The sequence below is a fragment of the Tachysurus vachellii genome, chromosome 15, assembly GCF_030014155.1.
Source record: "Tachysurus vachellii isolate PV-2020 chromosome 15, HZAU_Pvac_v1, whole genome shotgun sequence".
NCBI classification, from domain to species: domain Eukaryota; kingdom Metazoa; phylum Chordata; class Actinopteri; order Siluriformes; family Bagridae; genus Tachysurus; species Tachysurus vachellii.
In genome coordinates, this window is record NC_083474.1 from 23,975,790 (window position 1) to 24,000,789 (window position 25,000).

Below are 25,000 nucleotides of genomic sequence, written 5' to 3' on the forward strand. Positions count from 1 at the left end.
GTGGACGAGGGGAAGTAGACGAGGTGATGTGGACGAGGTGATGTGGACGAGGTGATGTGGACGAGGTGATGTGGATGAGGGGAAGTGGACGAGGGGAAGTGGACGAGGTGATGTGGACAAGGTGATGTGGATGAAGGGAAGTGGGCAAGGTGACGTGGACAAGGTGATGTGGATAAGGGGAAGTGGACGAGGGGAAGTGGACGAGGGGAAGTGGACAAGGTGATGTGGACAAGGTGATGTGGATGAGGGGAAGTGGATGAGGTGATGTGTACAAGGTGATGTGGACAAGGTGATGTGGATGAGGGGAAGTGGACGAGGTGATGTGGACAAGGTGACGTGGACGAGGGGAAGTGGACAAGGTGATGTGGACGAGGTGATGTGGACGAGGTGATGTGGACGAGGTGATGTGGACGAGGTGATGTGGATGATGGGAGGTGGACAAGGTGATGTGGACAAGGTGACGTGGATGAGGGGAAGTGGACGAGGTGATGTGGACGAGGGGAAGTGGACAAGGTGATGTGGACGAGGTGATGTGGACGAGGTGTTGTTGATGATGAGCAGTAAACCCAGGAGACTGTGAGCAGAGGTGTGTTATTTAAACGAGTGGAGTGTGAAAGTCACCTACAGTGCTCCAGATCTTTACTGACTATGTTATTGAAGCTCTTCTGTGCCGCTCTGTGACCTTCATTAATCTGCAGATGAAAGTTAGTAGTGTGGCTTTTGTACTTTACTCACCTCTCTGACTGCTTTTCCCTTGAGCTCGCCGTCCAAACATCAAAAATTTATAACACAAAAAAACATCTTTCATTTTCAAAACAATCCCCTGAGACAGAGATTAATAATGACTCAAACCTCATGCCTGATTGTCAGAAAAGTCACACGAAGGAGATGGAGAGTGTTTAAGAATGTTGGAAAGTGTTGGGGAGAGAAGATGAACATTGCCTGCATAGTCACCAGAACAGAATTTGTTTTGGAGGAGTGAGTCAGGAACCAGATCATTGTTCTGCAAGATAAATGGCTCAAAATCCCTCTGGCCACTGTCAGGAGTGATGTCTGTCCTTCCTGAGACGAACATCTGGAGTGTCTGTCCTTCCTGAGACGAACATCTGGAGTATCTGTCCTTCCTGAGACGAACATCTGGAGTGTCTGTCCTTCCCGAGACGAACATCTGGAGTGTCTGTCCTTCCCGAGACGAACATCTGGAGTGTCTGTCCTTCCTGAGACGAACATCTGGAGTGTCTGTCCTTCCCGAGACGAACATCTGGAGTGTCTGTCCTTCCCGAGACGAACATCTGGAGTATCTGTCCTCCTCCAGATTTTCGTCTGTCCCTCCAGGTGACACAGACATGAGGTCTTCCTGGGATGTAAAATGTCCCACCGCTCCACAGTCTGTAAACCTGAGTGACTTGTGATGGTGTTAAGGAGACAACATCCAGACATCCCAGTTCACCAAACACTCTATAACCATGAACCCTCCAGATCTGCTCCTTTACCTAAGAAAAGATATTCATAAAAATCTAAACTAAACAAATGTGTTTTTATCCTGGACTTAAACACTGAGACTGTGTCTGAGTCCTGAACACTAATTAGAAGTCTGTTCCATAACTGTGAGGCTCTGTGAGAAAAAGCTCTGCCCCCTGCTGGAGACTGTAGTACTTGAGGTACTAACAAATATCCTGCTCCTTTTGATCGATGTAGGTGTGACGGATCATAAAAAAACCTAAAGATCTCTCAGGTTCTGTGGTGTGAGACCATTAAGTGCTTTATAGGTTAATAATAGTGTTTTATAATCAATGTGAAACTTGACTGGAAGCCAATACAATGAGGATAAGATAGAGGTGATGTGTTCATATCTTCTGGTTCTAGTTAGGACTCTAGCTGCTGTGTTCTGGACTAACTGGAGCTTGTTTATGCTCCTACTGGAACATCCAGACAGTAAAGTATTACAGTAATCCAACCTTATATATTGTGTAATTCTTTGAGGACAAAATTATGAGTGATGTGGTCAATGGAATCCAAAAGCATCAACCCACTGAGTTCTGGAAACAAAAGCACACCAAAAATCAGTCAAACACTGAAACTACCAGCTGATCTGATTTACCTGAACTTCATCATCGCAACTCATGAAGTACGTCCTGATGAGATAGAAGATGGTGTTCTGAGAGATCTCTTTTCAGAGCTGAAACATGGCACCTGTGACTTTGGATGATCCGAAACGTTGGATACAGGTCTGGGGATTGTGAGGGCCAGTTAATGGCATCAATGGCCCAGGCCAGAAAGTGGCACTGGCGACGCTCTGGCCACATGAGATTGGGTGTTGTCATGTACCAGGAGGAACCCAGGGGCCACAGAATCAGTGTAAAGTTGGTAAACAGCTCTAAGGATTTCATCCTAATACCTCATGTGGAAGTCTGTGTGACCCTCTAAGGATATTATTCCCTAGACCATCACTGACCCACTGCCAAACTGGTCATGCTGGATGATGATACATTGAATCCCCAGGTATGTCGCATGCATTCAGTATGTACCTGTGCTCATCTGTGAAGAGAATGGGGCCCCAATGGCAGACCTTCCATCACTGGTGCTTTCTGTTGCTGGGCTATGAGCAGATGTCCCACTATAGGATGTTTGAGCTCTCATGCCACCTTCATGGAGTCTGTTTATGAGATTCTGGTCAGAAACATGCACACCAGTAGCCTACTGGAGGACATTCTGTAGGGCTCAGGCAGTGCTTCACCTGTTCCTACTCACACAAACAGAAGGTTCTGGTCCTTCTGCTGTGTTGTTGACCTTCTACGGCCCTGTCTGTCTCTCCTTGTCTGTCAGCTCATCTCCTGGTATCTCCTCTGTGAAATTGTGCTGAGAGACACACCAACCCTCCGTATGAAGGGACGTATGGATGTGTCTACCTGTGATACCTGACAGGGCCGCAGGTTCTGCCTCATGATACAAACAGTAACAAAACTCAGAACTAGAGACAAATCTGTCATGAAGGTGTAGGAGAGTCTGTGGAACCACCTGCACCACCTGCACCACCTGCACCTCCCTTTTTATAGTTGTCTTGCAGTCGCCTGTCCAGTTCACCATCATTTCCACATTGAAACTGATGTACTAACTTTATAAACTTGAGATTTACAAGTTGTTATTTATGAGAAAGTATAAAGAGGAGAAGATGCAGGAGAAGCAGCAGCATGTCCTTCTCATTTTGTCACACAGTAAAATAATTCCTGGTTAAAAAAAAATTAAAAATGAAACGCAGCTTTTTCACTATAGACCTGTTTTTTTGTTTTGTTTGACTTCCTGTACAGCTACTGTTTCCCAGGAATGCGATTCCTGAAGCAGAAGAATTTTCTGGATTTAGAGTACGCACACACACACACACACACACACACACACAGGCGGAAATTTCACGTATAAAGTGATTAGTGCTGCTGCAGGGATTCCCACGCTCATGTGATTTAGGATTTGTTCAGCCAGAGGAAGACGTGATTCAGTCCCAGTGTGAGTAACGCAGTAACGAGCCACAGTGCATGCTGGGAGGAGACGAGCTTCATCAGGACAGCAGACTGCTAATCAGCTCATTAAGCTAACACTAATAACGTGTTTAGTGCCTGTAAGTGCTCCCTATGTAGGGAACCTCATATCAGATGGAACACAAGGGGTTTAATATAACAGTTAGGAAATAAGTGATTATCAGAACAACAGACTGCAGGGGGGAGAGAGGGGGAGGGAGAGGCGGAGGGAGAGAGGAAGAAAAAACGTCATAACTAATAACTTCAAAATAATGAAGAAAGAAGAGAACCTGAATATGGAAAGTGTGTGTGTGTGTGTGTGTGTGCTTCTGTGTGTGTGTGTGTGTGTGTGTGTGCGCGTCTGTGTGTGTGTGCATCTGTGTGTGTGTGTGTGTGTGTGTGTGTGTGTGTGTGTGTGTGTGTGTGTGTGCTTCTGTGTGTGTGTGTGTGTGTGTGTGCGTCTGTGTGTGTGTGCATCTGTGTGTGTGTGTGTGAGTGTGTGTGTGTGCTTCTCTGTGTGTGTGTGTGTGTGTGTGTTTGTGTGTGTGTGCATCTGTGTGTGTGAGTGTGTGTGCTTCTGTGTGTGTGTGTGCTTCTGTGTGTGTGTGTGCGTCTGTGTGTGTGCATCTGTGTGTGTGTGAGTGTGTTTCTGTGTGTGTGAGTGAGTGTGTTTGTGTGTGTGTGTGTGTGAGAGTGTGAGTGAGTGTGACTGTGTGTGTGTGAGTGTGAGTGGGTGAGTGTGTCTGTGTGTGTGAGTGTATGAGTTAGTGAGAGTGTATGTGGGAGTGTCTGTGTGTGTGAGTGAGTGTGTGTGAGTGAGTGTGTGTGAGTGTGTGTGAGTGTGTGTGTATGTTTATATGTTATTTATTTTGTCTTTTACTTTGAGACTTTTATTTCTATTCGTATTCACAACAGACATGAGTGCAACATCACAACAAACAGCCACACACACACACACACACACACACACACACACACACACACACACACACACACACCGATTCCTGATTTTTTTCATGTTATCTCTCGACGTTTCCCAGCTGTGCTGCAGCGTCGTGTTCAGAAACACAAAAGGAGACGAACAGAAAGACACTGAGAGAAAAAAGCTCACACACTCCACACGCCTGTATCTGGGTCATGATTATGCAGAGAGAGAGAGAGAGAGAGAGAGAGAGAGAGATGGAGAGAGAGAGAGAGAGAGAGAGAGAGAGAGAGAGAGAGAGAGAGAGAGAGAGATGGAGAGAGAGAGAGAGAGAGAGAGAGAGAGGGTGGTAGAGTGAGAGAGAGAGAGAGAGAGAGAGGGTGGTAGAGTGTGTGAGAGAGAGAGAGAGAGAGAGAGAGAGAGAGAGAGAGAGAGAGAGAGAGAGAGAGAGAGAGAGAGAGAGGGTGGTAGAGAGAGAGAGAGAGAGAGAGAGAGAGAGAGGGTGGTAGAGTGAGAGAGAGAGAGAGAGAGAGAGAGGGTGGTAGAGTGTGTGAGAGAGAGAGAGAGAGAGAGAGAGAGAGAGAGAGAGAGAGAGAGAGAAAGAGATGGACAGAGAGAGAGAGAGAGAGGGTGGTAGAGTGTGAGAGAGAGAGAGAGAGAGAGAGGGTGGTAGAGTGTGAGAGAGAGAGAGAGAGAGAGAGAGAGAGAGAAAGAGATGGACAGAGAGAGAGAGAGAGAATATACTCAGTATGAAAAGAGCAGCAGAATAAATGATTCTAAAAACAGAATAAAATCTGATCCATGATTTCAGCCTCGTCTGTTTTGTGTGTTTCTAAAAGCAGTAAGAACAAAGAACATGTTGATCTGCACCACATGACTGACATCCATTCAGCTCACTAAATAAACATGATGTTGTCATGGTTTCACCAAGAAACATCCTCATGTAGCAGTGAAAAGACAGACAGACAGAGAGACAGAGAGACAGACAGGCAGACAGACAGGCAGACAGACAGACAGACAGGCAGACAGAGAGACAGAGAGACAGACAGGCAGACAGACAGACAGACAGACAGAGAAACAGGCAGACAGACAGACAGACAGACAGACAGACAGACAGACACAGACAGACAGACAGACATATTAAAGTGTTACATCAACAAGATGTTCTGCTCTGTTCACTTACACTGTGTAGGGAACTTCATGTGCACTATCTAGTCCTACTTCAGAAGATAATGTAAAACTATTTACACAAAAATATTTTGGTTTCTTCACAAACTGCTGCTATGTTTAAAAAATTGTTGTGCTGTGGTGATGTGACACTAACAGTGACTTGACTTGAAGGAGTCTCCAGTGTCAGTGTGTGTACTGAACTCAGCTCAGGAATGTGTTCAGGACAATCATCACTTCAACTCAATTTATTTGTACAGCATTTTAAAAAGTGTCTCAAAGCAACTTTACAGAAATATGGAGACATTTTCCAGTTTCTCTTTGAAACGCTGAGCTGAGAGAGAAGATACAGTGTTAGAGTATGGGGCCTTGATCAGGGGCCCAGAAGTGGCAGTTTGGTGGACCTGGGATTTAAACTAACAACATTCCAATCAGTAAACCAACACCTTAACCAGTGACTTACTTTCTGCCCCACTCCCTTCTGCCCCACTCCCTTCTGCCCCACTCCCTTCTGCCCCACCCCCTTCTGCCCCACTCCCTTCTGCCCCACTCCCTTCTGCCCCACCCTCTTCTGCCCCACTCCTTACCCTGTTACATTCTACCCTTTGCTGTAGACCTTTTTATTGTATTTGATGTGAAGACAGTGAGTTAGACTTTATTTGCTGAAGTTTTCTCACTTGCCCCAGTGGAGTTTTCAGTTCAGGTCTGATCATACTGATCTGATGCAGAGTTTGAGATTGATGTCTGTGACTCAGATCGGATTTGATGTTTATTACACAAGTACGGCTGCTGCATTAAACACAGGACACGTGGGGTCCGATCTGTGCTGGAGGTGAAACAGGAAGTGCATGAGTTTGTAATTGGATTTGAGGGTGTTATTATTTTAAGTGTAAGGTCAGTATTTACTCAGACGGGGTAAAGTCTTTCTGCTCCTCTCGTGTTGTTAATACAGAGCTCTGTGAATGATGCAAGATGTCTGAAACCCTGGAATAAAAACGAATAAAACAACATGACAGGTTTCACACTGACGTGAAGGGATCTGACCTGACGTTTCTCCTTCTCTCTGTAGGTTCTGGCACGGGGATTACACCGTCGCCGTCAACATCAATGACTATCTGGACGTGTTCTGTCCGTACTACGAGGAGCCTCAGCCGCCCAGCCGGATGGAGCGCTACATCCTGTTCATGGTGAACCACGAAGGCTATGCTAGCTGTGAACACCGCATGAGGGGCTTCAAACGATGGGAGTGTAACCGGCCGCAGAACGCTGACGGCCCACTGCGCTTCTCTGAGAAGTTCCAGCTCTTCACTCCGTTCTCACTCGGCTTCGAGTTCCGTCCCGGACACGAGTACTACTACATCTGTAAGTGTACTGAAGCCCAGATTAGTGGCACATATTTCCTCCAAGGGCTCAGGTGATGTTCAATATACTAAATTCAAATTAAAATTAGTGCTTTTAACAATTCCCATTGTCTCAAAGCAGCTTTAAAGAAGTATAGAAACAGACAAGAAATATATATATATATATATATGATAAAAGGAAAAAATAAGAATAAAAAGAAATAAATGAATACATACAATTAAAGGTGGGGTCTCCGTTGTTTGAAAGCCAATGTTGACATATAAAATCACCAAAACAAACACGCCCCTAACCGAAATGGGTCCCACCCCTGTATCGACAGAAGAGTGTCAGGAGTGTTGTGTGTGACAGAAGAGCATTAGGAGTGTTGTGTGTGTGTGACAGAAGAACATCAGGAGTGTTGTGTGTGACAGAAGAGTGTCAGGAGTGTTGTGTATGTGTGTGTGTGACAGAAGAGTGTCAGGAGTGTTGTGTGTGACAGAAGAGTGTCAGGAGTGTGTGTGTGACAGAAGAGTGTCAGGAGTGTTGTGTGTGACAGAAGAGTGTCAGGAGTGTTGTGTGTGTGACAGAAGAGTGTCAGGAGTGTTGTGTGTGTGTGACAGAAGAGTGTCAGGAGTGTTGTGTGTGACAGAAGAGTGTCAGGAGTGTTGTGTGTGTGTGACAGAAGAGTGTCAGGAGTGTTGTGTGTGTGACAGAAGAGTGTCAGGAGTGTTGTGTGTGACAGAAGAGTGTCAGGAGTGTTGTGTGTGACAGAAGAGTGTCAGGAGTGTTGTGTGTGTGACAGAAGAGTGTCAGGAGTGTTGTGTGTGTGACAGAAGAGTGTCAGGAGTGTTGTGTGTGACAGAAGAGTGTCAGGAGGGTTGTGTGTGTGACAGAAGAGTGTCAGGAGTGTTGTGTATGTGTGTGTGTGTGACAGAAGAGTGTCAGGAGTGTTGTGTATGTGTGTGTGTGTGACAGAAGAGTGTCAGGAGTGTTGTGTGTGTGACAGAAGAGTGTCAGGAGTGTTGTGTGTGACAGAAGAGTGTCAGGAGTGTTGTGTGTGTGACAGAAGAGTGTCAGTAAGAATGAAAGTAAAGGTGTAGAAGACAGTAGTGAGAGCAGCTCTGCTGTGTGTGTTAGAGACTGTAACAGTGAGGAAAAGACATGAGGCAGAGATGGAGGTAGCAGAGATGAGGATGTTGAGGTTCTCTTTAGGAGTGACGAGGATGGACAGGATTAGGAAGGAGCACATCAGAGGGACAGCTCAGGTTGGCTGTTTTGGGGACAAGGACAGAGAGACTAGATTGAGACGGTTTGGACTTGTACAGAGGAGGTAGATGGTTATATTTGTAGAAGGATGTTGGAGATGGAGCTCCAGGTCAGAGGTCAAGAGGAAGGACAAAGAGGAGACGTATGGATGTGTTAAATGTGGACATGAAGGTAACTGGTGTGAGTGTCGAGGATGATGAGGATAGAGTTAGGTGAGAACTGATGATTGGCTGTGATGACTTCTAACAGGAAAAGATGAAAGTATAAGAAGAAGAAGAAGTAGAACATTATGAAATGAAGTCAGTGTTCCTCTGATAGTTCCTCTGATCAGAGCTGTAGTGACTGAGCAAGCAGAAAACTCCAGTAATCACTGGAAGTCACATCAGAAGGGATTTCTTTTTAATTGCTACAGAGATTAGGTTTTTATTTTCTATCTTTCTAAAATATAAAACGTACACACACACACACACACACACACACACACACACACACACACACGTACACAAAGTGCTTTGCATTCATTGCATTTAATCTCATTAACTAAAGCGTTATTTTCAAACATCATAAAACAGAGGGGGGGGGGGGTGTGAGGGATACTTTGACTTTTAAAATACTTTATGTGCACAAGTCACATATAAAAATCAGAATGACTCAAAAAATAAATAAATAAATATAAAAAAACATTCCAATAAATTATAACATGATGTGACATGATTAGGGTAAAGATAACAGTTATAGTTATATATAACAGTCTTTTAGCTCTGGTGTAAAGACGAGTTCCCCTTCAGTAACAGAACACAGAACATTGTTCAACACCACAATCATGTGCAAATCATTCATGCTTTTAAAAATAAAACCAATCAGGAATCTTCATTTAATAGGTTTGGAGAAAATTCTTTTAGCATCACAGTCAGTGTTTTGTGTTATCTTGTGTTTTCGGCTCAGGTTTGTTTTCACACTGAAGAGTAAAATCTACATTAAAAGACCTTAAGAAGCTCCATAAAAACACACAGACAGACTGTAACATGGAGCAGTGAGTAAAAGCATGACGTTTGTCTCTGTGAACACAAAGGACAGTCGTGTGTAACATCAGGGTTTAATATGGAGATAAAAGAGTTCACAGAGAGAATACAGTGTAAAATCCTCCATTGGAGCTCAGCAGCTCTTTTTGGTTACCGCTGGTTTGTACAGTGTCTCCTCTCTGGTTTAATATCAGCATTAAAACCCAGTACACTTCTCCATGTGGTGTCGACCCTCACACTCAGTTTATTCTTATTTAACACCTTAACACAGACTCTGTAGAGCAGCTTCCTGACACAAAGTTTAACACAAAGGCTTCCAGCACCTTCCACAAATATTCATGCTCAATCCAGTCAAATGCCTTTTGCTGATCTAGATAAATCAGACCAGTCCAATATCCTAGAGAAGTCCAAAATGTCACGAATTAAATATACGTTTATGAATATAGACCTATCAGGCACACAGTACGTCTGGTCCTCGTGAATAAGCTGCTTCATTACCTTAGTCAGTCTCGAGGCTAATGCTTTTAAGAGCAGCTTGCATTCAGTGCACAGTCGTGACACCAGATACCAGATCCTGAGATGTGTCAGGTCTCCCTTTTTTGTCAGTAGGGTCAGGACGGCCCTCCTGCAGCTCTCAGTGGGAGCTGACCATTGTTCATGCTGTCCCCTAGGACGTCCAGCACGTCCTGCCGTATTACTGTCCAGAAAGCCTTGTAGAACTCAACAGGGAGACCGTCTATTCCTGGCGTCTGTCCATTCTCCGTGCCTTGGAGAGCCTTGTGAATCTGCCCCAGCATCAGCTCCCTGTCCGACTCCCTGGCCGCTTGCACTGAGAGCTTTGGCAGGTCCATGAGGAAACTCTCCTCCACTATCTGAGCCAACTTTGAGTAGAAGCTCACTGTCTGCTTGCGAATTTCCGTGGGCTCTGAAGTGAGAACCCTGATTCTGTTCACAGTGTATGAACCTTTTCTGTCCATTCTTATCCTCTAAACTGAAGAAAAACTTAGAAGGAGCATCCATCTCAGTCGCACTTTTAAAGCGTGAGTGGACCGGCGCCCCCTGTGCTGTAATGTCTAACAGCTTGTTCATTTGGTTTTATTTTCCCTCGATCTCCTGTGGCCTCCAAATGCTGGAGCTCCACTATTCCTATCTCCAGAGCTCTCAGAGATATAACAATGTCTCTTGTGAGGTTGAGAGTGTAATATTGACAAAAAACTTTAATTTGTGTTTCAGTCACATCCCACCGCTGTGTAATGAGCTAAAAGCTGCCGTCTCAGATTTAAAACAATTCCATAAATAAGTATCAGCCTCTCTAAAATAGGCATAACTCTAAAAATGCAGTGTTAAAATGTCAGTAGACAATCTTAGGCTTTACGTTGTCTTTACTAATAGTACACTGTACCATACTGTGGTCAGAGACGCCTACTGGAACAATAAAACACTCTATAAAGAGTAAAAACCATCTAATCTGTCCATGTAGAGCGTGTTGTCTATGGAGTGGACAACGTGTACTGTCTCTTTGTCTTATTACAAGTTCTCCATATATCCCTTAACTCCTGACACGAGGTTCTGCATGGTTCTGGTCTAAAATATCTGTTGTACAGTTAATATCTCCACCTAAAATTAAAATATCAGCCGTGTTGCAGTCAGCAGTCACATTAAGTTGATCTAAAAATCTCTGCATTGTTGGGAGCGAACACACAGATACAAAATAAAACCTTGTTCTCATAAAAATCGCCTCAGTTTTAATTTAGATCTCTTACTCCATTAGTATTCAAACTCACAATGTGAATCCCACTCCATTCTAAAATGTAGATAAAATAAACAGAGGGTAAAAACCTAAATGTGTGTTGTGTTGTGTTGTGTTGTGTGTTGTGTTGTGTGTCCAACATAAACACACAACACATTCTATAGGGCATCATTGAGGTTTTCCTGATTCACTTTTGTTATCTTTATTCTTTAACTGAAAGACTTCCACATCAATAAAAGCTCCTTCTCTTCTATAATGTTTAACATCATGGATGAACTGTTTTTGGTCTGGAGAAAGTCTTTAATTACAACACTCTGACCTAGTCTTCACTGTCTGACTCTCTTTCTTCTACCTTTGTTTCTTTCTTTCCTGCTTTTTCCCTTGTTTTTTCCCACTTTAAACATTCTCCATCTCCACATTTCCCCCGTCCCCCTGTACTGGTGTAGTGACTGGTGTTTCTGGATGACGGTCCTGCACCCACTGAGCTCTTGTGTGCTGAGCATGTTCTTTCCAGGTCTGGTTGGCCAAGCTGGCCTTTTCCAGGTTTGGTTCCTCCTCACTGAGTCTTTCCAGGACCAGTTTGGACAAGCAGGGCTTTTCCAGGGTGGCTGTAGCTCCATTGAGTTTCTGGGCTTCAGTCTGAGCTTGAGTTCACTCTCCTTTGGTTCTGACACAGAAACCACACCAGGGCCCTCAGCGACTGGCTGTACTGTAGCCGCAGGGGGAACGACCCCATCAGGCTCAGCTACATCTTGCCCCGGTTGCTCAGACACACTTGGGTCACTCTGTCTCTTATTGCAGGTCCTAACAAAATGCCCTGTTTTGTCACATTTAAAACATTTAGTTGTTTTAATTGCAGTTTATTTGCTTTATTAACATAATTCACTAAAATCACGATTGCACTGTTCATGTGAGAGGCAGAGACAACGTTCTCATGTCCCACCACATTACCAACTGCTAACACACATTCTTCAACACTCGCACACACACACACACACACACACACACACACACACACACACACACACACACACACACACACTCGCACACACACACACACACACACACACACACACACACACACACACACACACACTCGCACACACACACACACACACACACACACACACACACACACACACACACACACACACACCACCCTCACCCCGTGTGGGCAAGTCAAAACTTCACATAGCTTCTTATCCGGAGTCACCCCACTTCTCCGAACACACACACACGCTCTCAGTTAATTCCTCACACAAACGCATACACACACTTACGCAGGGCATGTAGTAATACAGAGATGTTAAAATGGGAAAAAGAAATTGCACTTAGTGCTGAAAAAATTGGCAAGACGGCAATCGATCTCACGCACTCTACAAGCCACACTCGCTCATCTACCGCACATGTGGAGAGAGAGAGAGAGAGTGAGAGGGAGAGACAGAGGGAGAGAGAGAGAGAGAGAGAGAGAGAGAGATAGAGAGAGAGAGAGAGAGAGAGAGAGAGAGAGAGAGAGAGTGAGAAAGAGAGTGAGAGAGAGAGAGAGAGAGAGAGAGAGTGAGAGAGAGAGTGTGTGTGAGATAGAGAGAGAGAGTGAGATAGAGAGAGAGAGAGAGAGAGAGAGAGAGAGAGAGAGAGAGAGAGAAACCACAATTTTACTTAAAAAGATAAATAAAAAGGAGAAAAGCTGAACTGTCACAGAGTCATTATAATGAAATCAATAACACAGTCAGCAGGAGGATGATGATGGGGTCAAACACCAGGATCTGAAGAGCAGCCAGACATGAATAAATACTTTAATTCGTGTTCCTTGTGTTTGAATACGGACAGATGCAAAAAGCATTTCACTGCATGTCTGTACTCTGTGTGTGTGTGTGTGTGTGTGTGTGTGTGTGTGTGTGTGTGTGTGTGTGTGTGTGTGTGTGTGTGTGACAAATAAAATTTGATTTGATTTGATTTGAATTTCACAGAAATAACAATGAATAAGTTCAGCTCTGACTTCATCTGATTTTTCCGCTGTGTTCATGTTCCTCATGTTCCTCATGTTCCTCATGTTCCTCATGTTCCTCATCTTCCTCATGTTCCACATGTTCCTCATCTTCCTCATCTTCCTCATGTTCCTCATGTTCCTCATCTTCCTCATCTTCACACTCTCTGAGTTTCAGTGTGTATTCTATTGTAGTATCTGTAGAGATGGTTTTTGTTCTATTCTGATCTAGCAGATGATCTTGTCCAGAAGGGCCTTACTCAGGGGCCCAGCAGTGGCAGCTTGTTGGACCTGGGATTCAAACTCAACCTTCTTTTCAGTAGTCCAACACCTTCACCACTGAGCTAATACCTCCCACAGTGAGACCCAGTGCTGCTTTCTGATTGGTCAGAAGGTTGTGGGAAAGATCACGGACAGATATGAGTGGAGATGAACATCACTAGTGCTGTCAGACTCTCAGTAAATTTTCACTACCACAAAGAGTTTATACACTAAACTGTTATCTAACACACAGAGGTTAGGTGTCATAGCATATTTAGATTAGATTATTATTTAGAAATATAGATTTACTCTAAGAACTATTTTTAATAAATATGTACCAGGACACGTGCTCCTTTAAGTCCAGTATCTTTCCGTCACGCTCTGGTCTCTTAAAATTCAAGTTGTGGTTTCAGTGAAGCAACAAAAAAAAGGGCCTCAAGGTCACAATCTGATGCAAGAAGTGTGTCATTAATCACTCGAATAAGAAACAGATACAGGGACAGGGACAGAAACAGAGACAGGGACAGAGATAGAGACAAAGACAGAAACAGGGATAGAGATAGAGACAGAAACAGGGACAGAGACAGAAAGAGGGACAGAGACAGAAACCATTACAGAGATAGAGACAGGGACAGAAACAGGGACAGAGATATAAACAGAGACAGAAACAAGGACAGAGATAGAAACAGAGACAGGGACAGAGACAGGGACAGGAATGGAAACAGGGACAGAGATAGAAACATTTATTAAAATTTCAAACTAAGACTGAAGTTTGTATGAAGGACATCAGACAGTGGACGTCAGACATCAGACAGTTATAAACTGAAAGCTTACTGACTGTCTGTGGTCCTGGTACAAGAACTTCTGTCTGTCAGAAGTTCTTGTACCAGGACCACAGACAGTCAGTAAGCTTTCTGATTACAGAGTAACTCTGGATGGTCCTTCTATTACATCATTACTGTAATACTTTACTGTCTGGATGTTCCAGTAGGAGCATAAACAAGCTCCAGTTAGTCCAGAACACAGCAGCTAGAGTCCTAACTAGAACCAGAAGATATGAACACATCACCTCTATCTTATCCTCATTGTATTGGCTTCCAGTCAAGTTTCACATTGATTATAAAACACTATTATTAACCTATAAAGCACTTAATGGTCTCACACCACAGAACCTGAGAGATCTTTAGGTTTTTTTATGATCCGTCACACCTACATCGATCAAAAGGTGCAGGATATTTGTTAGTACCTCAAGTACTAAAGTCTCCAGCAGGGGGCAGAGCTTTTTCTCACAGAGCCTCACAGTTATGGAACAGACTTCTAATTAGTGTTCAGGACTCAGACACAGTCTCAGTGTTTAAGTCCAGGATAAAAACACATTTGTTTAGTTTAGATTTTTATGAATATCTTTTCTTAGGTAAAGGAGCAGATCTGGAGGGTTCATGGTCACAGAGTGTTTGGTGAACTGGGATGTCTGGATGTTGTCTCCTTAACACCATCACAAGTCACTCAGGTTTACAGACTGTGGAGTGGTGGGACATTTTACATCCCAGGAAGACCTCATGTCTGTGTCACCTTCTGATGTCATAGCTAGTCTTGATGGAGTTGCTGTCTGCATTTTGCACATAATTTACATTGTCCATTACCTGATTACAGTCATATCTAACAATTTTCTCTCTCTCTCTCTCTCTCTCTCTCTCTCTCTCTCTCTCTCTCTCTCTCTCGGATCTGCATGGTCAGCCAGTGACTCATGGGATTGTTGTGTATGGAGCCACCAGGAGACACCAATGTTGTGTCAGTCAGCTGTATGTTCTGGTCTGACAGAAGGAATTAGTGTTGGTTCTGTGGTGAACTCAGAGTTTGTGTTGTTAGTTACTCAGGAGCTCTCGGTTACACAATTATAAACTGTTGTAAAAAAGGACATTATTCTCATTTACATTATTTACATTGCCATTATTTCATGTCCAGTGTCACCCAAATGAGGATGAGGTTCACTTCTGAGTCTTTTTTTTTATCTCAAGGTTTCTTCTCTAAAGCTGCTTTGAGACAATAAATTGTTAAAAGTGCTATACAAATAATTTGAATTTGAAACAGAGACAGGGACAGAGACAGAGACTGGGGCAGAGACAGAGACAGGGACAGATACAGAGACAGATAGAGAGACAGGGACAGAGACAGATACAAAGACAGGGACAGAGACAGAGACTGGGGCAGAGACAGATACAGATACAGGGACAGAGACAGATACAGAGACAGGGACAGAGACAGAGACTGGGGCAGAGACAGGGACAGAGACAGAGACTGGGGCAGAGACAGATACAGAGACAGGGACAGAGACAGAGACTGGGGCAGAGACAGATACAGAGACAGGGACAGAGACAGATACAGAGACAGATACAGAGACAGGGACAGAGACAGAGACTGGGGCAGAGACAGATACAGAGACATAACAATATATTTTACCAGAGAATGTTCTTATGACTCAAATGATAGTTAAGTAATTAAAAGCTAAATAAAGGATGATAGAGACATAAGATTGTTAAGACCTCAAAAAAATTGTAAAATTCTCATAAAATTAAAACAAATCAATATTCTACGCCAGCCAGGGTAGCAGTCCATGGCAGTTGACACAGTTGATGACATTACCATAGACCTGCCTAAGGCAGAGGCATCTTTCAAAAAGGCAGAGCTGGAAATAATACAGTATATCCAGCAGAGATGAAAACCTCCAAAGAAAAGAAAAAGTTTAAAGAAAGACCTGAAGTGCTACTTCTCTGACAACAGAGTCTCTGACAGAGTCTGCAGTAACTTGTTCTTCTCTACTGACAATCCAGTAGCATGTCACGTCACCTTATACACAACCATGACCTGTACTAGAGAAGGTGGCATCAGCAAAGGCAGGTGTGATGAATCAATAGAATCCATGTGCAGTATGAAATATCAGGAGAAAACAAAGTAAACCAAATCGTCAGGCAAAGGCAGGGTGAGAGAGACAGGCACAAAGTCTCCCAAAGAAATCAATCAGCAAGGCAAACAAATCCAATAGAGGCGAGGAAAAGAGTCATACACAGAGAACTAGTAATCTAACACACAGCTACCTTATCGCAGGGAAAACTGACGATATTTTGAGAAGCTGTGTTGTGAAAACAGCTTAAATGTCCGAGTACCCAGAAGTAGGCGTTGGCTATAGAGTGTCAGTACTCCGGAGAGGGCTCCCTCTTGTGGGTGACAGGGGTGTTGGCTGACATGGCTGTAACAGCAGCCAGCTGACTTTGGAGGCGAGAGAGAGTGAGACACTTGAACTTGTACTGCAGTGGAACAGCCATGGTCCAGGGGCAGAGTCCAGGAAAATTTACAACTCTATAAAGTGGAGGCACAAAAGTTTCAAAAGGATTCTGAGACAAAATGCACAGAAAAAGAAGAGCTCCACATCCCACCAATGACCAATTATAGAGCACATCTCCAGCACATCTCCAGCACATCTCCAGCACATCTCCAGCCCATCTCCAGCACATCTCCAGCCCATCTCCAGCACACAGAAACAATGACTCTCCTGCTTCCATCAGGAACAAAGTCCTGAACGACCGCATCACTGAACTGGAACATGACTACTACCTGTTCAAAGAGGAAACGACAGCTTTGACTAGCGACATGATCATGGACCAGCTTCAGCAGCTCTTCTCTGCCGTCAAATGCCTGGAAGAGACAATCCAAGAGCTGAGTAAGGAATTGTGGAGTGTAAAGGAGGAGCTATTCAGGAGAGAGCAGTATAGCACGGAGCTGCAGCAGGAGCTGAGGAGTATAAGGCAGGATGTACTGAAGAAAGAACAGAACAGTTAGATTCTAAAGAAACAGCTGGAGGATATAAAACATTGCCTCCAACCAAATTTAAAAAACAAAGTCATCTGTCAGGATCCACAACAACAGAACGTGAACTCCTACTTCACCTCTGTACCTGAAACCCCTCAGGCAACCAGTACCCAAAGGAAGAATGGCAAACGAAGGCAGAGCTCTATCCACCTACCACAACACCATCCACCAAACCCAGAGGGCAGAGGAGAAAGGACAACATAGCCATAGCTCTGTGACTCAGTACTACATTAACCAGAGATATCTGTTCCCAGGGAGAGTAGTGAGGAAGCTCTGGTGTCTCACCACACACATGGCTGTGAACCTGCTGAGAGAGGGTGTACTCGGCTCGCCCTCACACATCCTGCACACAGGAAGCGTGATGTAGTAAAATTGGCTAACAAGATCTACCCTAGCACCAAAGTTATCGTCTCCACACTTCTGCCTGCAGAGACATCCCTCAATCCATCATTAATACAATTATTTCAGAGATCATTAGAACCTGTGCACCAACGCTAAATGTGCATATAGCTAACCATCAGGGTATCAGTCACGAGCATCTGTATGACCATCTCCACATGCATGAGGACCCATCCAGACAGTACAGAGAGAGACAGACAGCTTCCCAGCAGTCAGACAGACAGCTACTCTAATGCAGTTCAGACCCCAGTGACCTCAACCAGATAAAAATGCTTCAACTTATACGTGATTAGCTATTAGGTAAAGCCATTACTTAAGTTCAGTTAATATATTTAATTACTATGTAAATTATTTATTTATTTATTTATTTATCTGTTTGTTTATTTATCTACTTACATGGTGCACTTCGTAACATAACCGGGGCTGTGACATCATACAGTCATTTATCTGCTAGGTTGAATTAGTTACAACATCATCGTTAAAAATCACACAGAGAATGTTCTCTTCTTCATCTGGAGAAAAGAGCACTAACCCTGACTGTAAATATTGTACATATCCCCAATGAGCAAGTCTGAGGTGACTCAGGTGACTGTGAGGAGGAAAAACTCTTAGACGGTAAAGGAAGGAACCTTGAGAGGAACCAGACTCAAAGGGGAACCTCATCCTCATCTGGGTGACACTGTGGGTGTGATTATAAATATACAGTCTGATAAATGTTGTAGTGATGAGGAGGTTGTTGTCCTCAAACACCACATGGAGTTACATCTCCTCTTAGAATGTCTGAATACTTCATGACGCAGATTCTAACTGGAGCTGGTAGATCTCTAGATGCCTCAGGATCCTCATCTCAGTGAAGGCCTAAAGTCATCATGACACAGGATATCTACTTGTGCACCATCTATATCCCCCCCATATGAGTCACCGTACCATAATGAAGACATCTTCCCAACACTACAGTCAGAGATCATTCAGTTTCAGCCTAGACTCAGTACTAATAATGGGTGAATTAAACACTAGAACCGGGAAGGAACTGGGCTACATCAGTTCTGATGGAGTTAAATATATTAACAGTACATACACATCTTAACATATTACCTGAACCACATCAGAGCTACGACAGTGCAGTAAACAGAAAACAGAAAACAAGTCCTACAGCTCTGTAAAATCCTGGGTTTATACAGTACATAGTTAACTGAAGAACAAGTGGTGAGTCTCTGAGACATTTTACCTACTGCCCCATGTAGGCAGCAGCACTGTGGACTACGCTATAACAGATGGAGAACAAAACAAGATCCAATATTTTATGGTGATGTCACAGATATCCCAGTCCTATAGTTATTAGCTTGCATAAATCAGCCAATTCACAACCATGTTTAATTGTGAAGCTGTGAATGTACTCACTCACAAACACATTCCTCTGGAGAAAGGACAGTCCTGTCCAGTACGTACCTGAACTCACCACCACTCGGGTACAGAACATGTTAGAAACCTTTTTATGCACTGAATTTGGAGACAAGAAAAAAGCATTAATTCAGCCACAGAGCACCTAAGAAACGTTTGGCCAGGACAAGCACTAAAAAGGATAAAAACATAAACCCAAAATAGAGAGAGAGAAAAATCTCTAGAAGCACATGACAGCATTAAGACTGAAGAAGAGATCAACCACAATTCATTCTGGGAACCTGTGGGACAGTTTAATTACCACTGAAAAAGAAAAACATTTTCCTGCTATTGTAACAGTCATAAACACGGGGTAAAACAGACCCAAGTGCAGGAGGGCAAAAATAAACGGGGTTTAATAACAAAAAACACCAAACATGACACGGACTAGAGACAGGACAAAACAACAGATTCCGCTGCACAAGGCAACGTGGCACAGTAAATAGACGAAGGTGATGACAATGGAAAACAGGTGTGTGGAAAACGGGAGGAGCAGACACGTGACGGGGCAGACACATGACGGGGCAGACACATGACGGGGCAGACACGTGGTGGGGCAGACACGTGGTGGGGCAGACACGTGACGAGGAACATAAGCAAATGCACATGGCCAAAGTCCAGGCTGAGTCCTGACAGTAACACTCTGACCCAGATAACTCACTATGTCCAGGAAATGAAAGAGCTCGAAGGTGAAGAGTCTGTAGTCCACACGTTTAATGGCAGGTGTACAGGTAACGCACCTCTACAGCAGGGGTCTAGCTCTTAATAAACGTCACAAATAATTAATTAAATAAATAAAACTATAACAAGAAGGCAGAGCAAACATAACCTCTCCCATGGCTCGTTACATCACTGGCAGGTTCTCTTACCTCATCACCACTTATAGGGGGGTCACGGTGTCTTAGTGGTTAGCACGTTCTCCTCACACCTCCACGGTTGGGGGTTCGATTCCCGCCTCCACCTTGTGTGTGTGGAGTTTGCATGTTCTCCCCGTGCCTCGGGGGTTTCCTCCGGGTACTCCGGTTTCCTCCCCCGGTCCAAAGACATGCATGGTAGGTTGATTGGCATCTCTGGAAAATTGTCTGTAGTGTGTGATTGTGTGAGTGAATGAGAGTGTGTGTGTGTGTGTGTGTGTGCCCTGTGATGGGTTGGCACTCCGTCCAGGGTGTATCCTGCCTTGATGCCCGATGACGCCTGAGATAGGCACAGGCTCCCCGTGACCCGAGGTAGTTCGGATAAGCAGTAGAAGATGAGTGAGAGAGTGAGTGTGTTCTAGAGTTGGGTATCAGATTAATGCCGTCTCTCATTTCTCCACGTGACGTACCGATCAGACGTGTAACCAGACACCAATCAGACTGTGAGAGTAAATTCTCAAAAATCTGATCAGAATTTGAACCACAGCAGTCAGACTTTGTGACTTACAGAACAAATAACAGACCTACATGTTGTGTGTGAATGATGTCCATCCTGACACGAGTGAGGGAGAGAACCTGAATGTCTTTGTGTTTAACTGAGTAAAGGTGGAAGCTCTCCAGTATTTTTATGGTGACGTATCGTCTCTGATTTATCGTCCATCCCCGCAGTCCAGATGAAATCACTTTACACCCGTGAGTCTGTCTGACCTCTTCACAGTCAGATCAAAAGTAAGACTCTGATATTTGTTCCTTCTGGGCGAAATTGCTCTGACCTTCTCCAGCTCAGCTGCTGTCATTCAAAACATCCCATCATGCACTTCTTCCCCTTGCTAAATTACACCGGGAGAAGAAGAGCGGCTCGAGTCGGATCATGGCGGGTCTCACGTTACACGCCATCATTCCGGTCACGTCTGACTATCGACTCTCAGTAATTTAGAGTAATAACCATTTTCTCCATTATTCCCTGCTGGCTGAGGTTGAATGTGGCCTGAAATGATGATAGATGATTTCACTGGAGATTTTATACAGTCACTATTCAGTGTAACACAAAGTGAGCTGCAGGATCCAAACACACTCCTGCTTTAATACACAGCACTGACACTAGAGACTCCTTCAAACATCATACACAATCTTTACCTTTATCAGTGGAGTGTGAGCTGTACATGTCCCTGTGAAGGAGCTGTTACCATGGAAACACCTGATAATCAATACCCAATGACCAATCAGAACACAGGACTCAGCAGCACATTTAATCATTTATAACCATGTAATAAGAGCATTTTGCTTAAAATTGATACTGCAGTTCAGAATATTTCCTGTAGGGGGCGAGCATGTATTCATGTGACCTGGTGTGTAGAAAATAATTTTTACTGCAGCTTTGTTTTTTTAATCAAAACCAAAAAATCGCTAACATAAGAGTCTAATCTAATAAAAATCCATAACACTGTCCGTGTGATACGAGTCGTTACCATAGCAAAGTATCTGCCAGTGTGTGAATAGTTAACAACAGACGAGTGTCTTACAGAATCTGTAACTATTACAGATCAGCAGCATCACTACGCTTTAAACTAGCGAGTTAACAAGAAAGTTATGATACTCAATGAGAACAAACTCTGACCAATCAGAATCCAGAAGAACAGCGTGGTATAAAAAATCTGCACACTGACCTCAGATCAGATGACTGCATGGCGTTATGGAGGAGACGAGGTATTATTTCCGGAACAGTTCGAGGTCAGAGGCTGCTCTATGCCCTGAGGGGCAACACTGAGGAGAGGAGGACAGAGGAAAGGAAGGAGCGACGTCACGGGCGATCAGTAGGACAGAAACAGTCTGACATTTTCATTTGTGTGCTGATAAAAGAATGTGTCCATGAGTCTTTACCCTTATACCCCCCATCTTCTGTCCCCACCCCATACACACCTCACTCTACTCCCCCATGGAGTAGACCTCCATGGAGGTCGGACACTTACCAAAGAACCACAGATTCACTGAATACACCATGACTGAACTTTATATTTTCTGCCTTAATGCACAAAAAAACAAAGTAAAAGTTAAAATGATGTTAAAGCAGACAGTCGTGTCGTGTCGTCACTACTGAAATAATACTTTAGTGTCCTTCAGTTATTTGTCAGGTCTAAATGTAATTGCTGATAAAACACCTAAATATTCATTCATTCATTCATCTTCTACCGCTTATCCGAACTACCTCGGGTCACGGGGAGCCTGTGCCTATCTCAGGCGTCATCGGGCATCAAGGCAGGATACACCCTGGACGGAGTGCCAACCCATCACAGGGCACACACACACACTCTCATTCACTCACACACTCACACACTACGGACAATTTTCCAGAGATGCCAATCAACCTACCATGCATGTCTTTGGACCGGGGGAGGAAACCGGAGTACCCGGAGGAAACCCCCGAGGCACGGGGAGAACATGCAAACTCCACACACACAAGGTGGAGGCGGGAATCGAACCCCGACCCTGGAGGTGTGAGGTGAACGTGCTAACCACTAAGCCACCGTGACCCCCCACCCAAATATTTATACATGAAAATCATGGAAATTGTCAGGGGTGCCTAAACTTTTGCATACGACTGTAGATATGTAATATGGTGGTGCTGCTCATGTACTGTGTGTGTGTGTGTGTGTGTGTGTGTGTGTGTGTGTGTTTCAGCATCCCCTCACCCCAATCACGTTGGAAAGCCCTGTTTGAAGCTGAAGGTTTATGTAAAACCAGCAGGTAAGTTCTTGTGTCAGTTTTCTGCATGAAACACTTTCAGGTATCATCAGTAACCTGAGAGTTTTAAGGTCTTAGTTCTGATCTCATTAGCTGTGTGTGTAGAGTTACAACCATTTAACTCTCTACAGCATTTACTGTAACATAGGGTTCATGTAATATCTCTAAAATTATCTCTATTACCCCCCCCCCAACCCAACCCCACCCCACACCCCCAGATGGTTCGGCCTTCGAGTCACCGGAGCCGTTCCTGATTGACCGCAGCTCCACTAACGATCTTCAGTCCTGTGTGTTGATGCTGTCGGCGGCCGTGTCGGTCCTGGTGATGACGCGTGTGTAGGCTTTACAGTTTTATTCCCTCCTTTTGCCCCTCAGGGAAGTGTTTCTGCCCTCCATCTGCCCCACACATGGTAATGAGCACTAAAGCTGAAACGCTACACAGAACAATGTGGTCTGACACGACAAACATGTCCGATATTATTTTATTGGTCGTGATGCATGGATCCTAAACGGAGCAGTGTGTGTTTTTTCTTTTCTTTCTCCAACATGTTAATGGCATTACATCTGAGAACGAGTTCAGTTCAGAAGAAACTCAAATGAAACAGTTTTCTGATTCCTCACCTGGACTCTGAGTGTCGTTTCCTTCCGACTGATGACACCAAAGGACTTCGAGGTTTTTGTTTTGGAGGATTTGAGAACCAGCAGCACCACTGAACACTAGCTGTAGACTTATTCACTTGCATGTGAAACACTGTGAGGAGAAAAGAATTCTTACAATATTAATATTAATACTATATTTTTATGGCTGAACAATCAGACGCTGTGTCAAAACTACAGATGTTGTTGAGTCAGAAAAAAGAAAATGATTGTGTTTCGTCTGTTTAACGTGAAAATCTCCATGGAGATGAAAAACACTGAGGTTTTTTTGTATTATGTTTCATGTTATTTTTGTAGCATTTAAAAGCATTAATTATTTATGTGACATGGGGAAAGGTTTTTAGTGTCTCGTGTGATGGTGAATCAGCAGCCCAGAGAAACTTGCCCTCCTTCAGCATCTGGCTGACTTTAAACTCTCACATTACAGTAAAAGCCCCGTCTTTTATCCCAGTTTGTAAAATTATCCTCTTACTTTAATCTGATGGACTGATCACTGTTCATGTCTTATGAAGGGCACAAAGTGTTCAAAGTCCTGAGATATCAGCACACGCCTTTCCTCAGAACTGTGAACATTCAGGATGTCTGAAAAGAGACACGCCCACCTGCTGATGCCCCCCGCATGCCCTCTCAGAGACGAACCCACCTGCCAACACCCCCACATGCCCTCTAAGTCACACCCACCTGCCAATGCCCCCCACATGCCCTCCCAGAGAGACACCCACCTGCCAATGCCCTCCCAGAGACACGCCCACCTGCTGACGCCCCCCGCATGCCCTCTAAGTCACACCCACCTGCCAATGCCCCCACATGCCCTCTCAGAGACGAACCCACCTGCCAACACCCCCACATGCCCTCTAAGTCACACCCACCTGCCAATGCCCCCCACATGCCCTCCCAGAGAGACACCCACCTGCCAATGCCCTCCCAGAGACACGCCCACCTGCTGATGCCCCCCGCATGCCCTCTAAGTCACACCCACCTGCCAATGCCCCCACATGCCCTCTCAGAGACGAACCCACCTGCCAACACCCCCACATGCCCTCTAAGTCACACCCACCTGCCAATGCCCCCCACATGCCCTCCCAGAGAGACACCCACCTGCCAATGCCCTCCCAGAGACACACCCACCTGCCAACACCCCACACATGCACTCTCAGACACACCCACTTGCCGATGCCCCCACATGCCCTTTCAGAGACACTCCCACTTGCCGATGCCCCTACATGCCCTCTAAGTTAGACCTACCTGCCGACACCCACACATGCCCTCTCAGAGACACACCCACTTGGCGACGCCCCCACATGCACTCTCAGAGACACACCCACTTTCCAACACCCCCCACATGCCCTCTATGTCACACCCACCTGCCAATGCCCCCACATGCCCTCTCAGAGACACACCCACCTGCCAATGCCCCCCACATGTCCTCCCAGAGGCACACCCACCTGCCAATGCCCTCTCAGAGACACACCCACTTGCCGACACCCCACATGGACTCTCAGAGACACGCCCATTTTCCGACACCCCCGCATACACTCTGAGACACACTCACTTGCAGACACCCCCACATGCACTTTCAGAGACACCCACCAGCAGCCGATCCCACATGCCCTCCCACCCAGTAACATGCCCACTGTACTCCACCATGTTGTGTTTTTCATGCAAGCTTTTGTACAGCCATCTTTCTTTGTGTAAAATAAAAAGAATGAAATGGAAAAGAAAATAATTTGTCTAAATGGTGTCAATTCAATTC

General features: G+C 44.7%; 1 protein-coding gene across 2 annotated transcripts in view; it reads left to right on the forward strand.

Annotated features, from left to right (window-relative positions):
- The window catches only part of efna2a (ephrin-A2a), an 87,587-nt gene extending 62,727 nt beyond the window's left edge, over window positions 1-24,860 (forward strand). The window contains exons 2-5 of one of the 2 annotated variants that reach the window (XR_009649598.1): window positions 6,671-6,963; window positions 22,528-22,593; window positions 22,809-23,000; window positions 23,109-24,860. Coding sequence is in view for 1 of the 2 variants with exons in the window: in XM_060887636.1 (XP_060743619.1) it covers window positions 6,671-6,963; window positions 22,528-22,593; window positions 22,809-22,930 (481 nt within the window). In the remaining variant the exon portion in view is untranslated. The other variant, XM_060887636.1, reaches the window with a different exon arrangement.
- The last annotated feature ends 140 nt before the right edge of the window (window positions 24,861-25,000 follow it).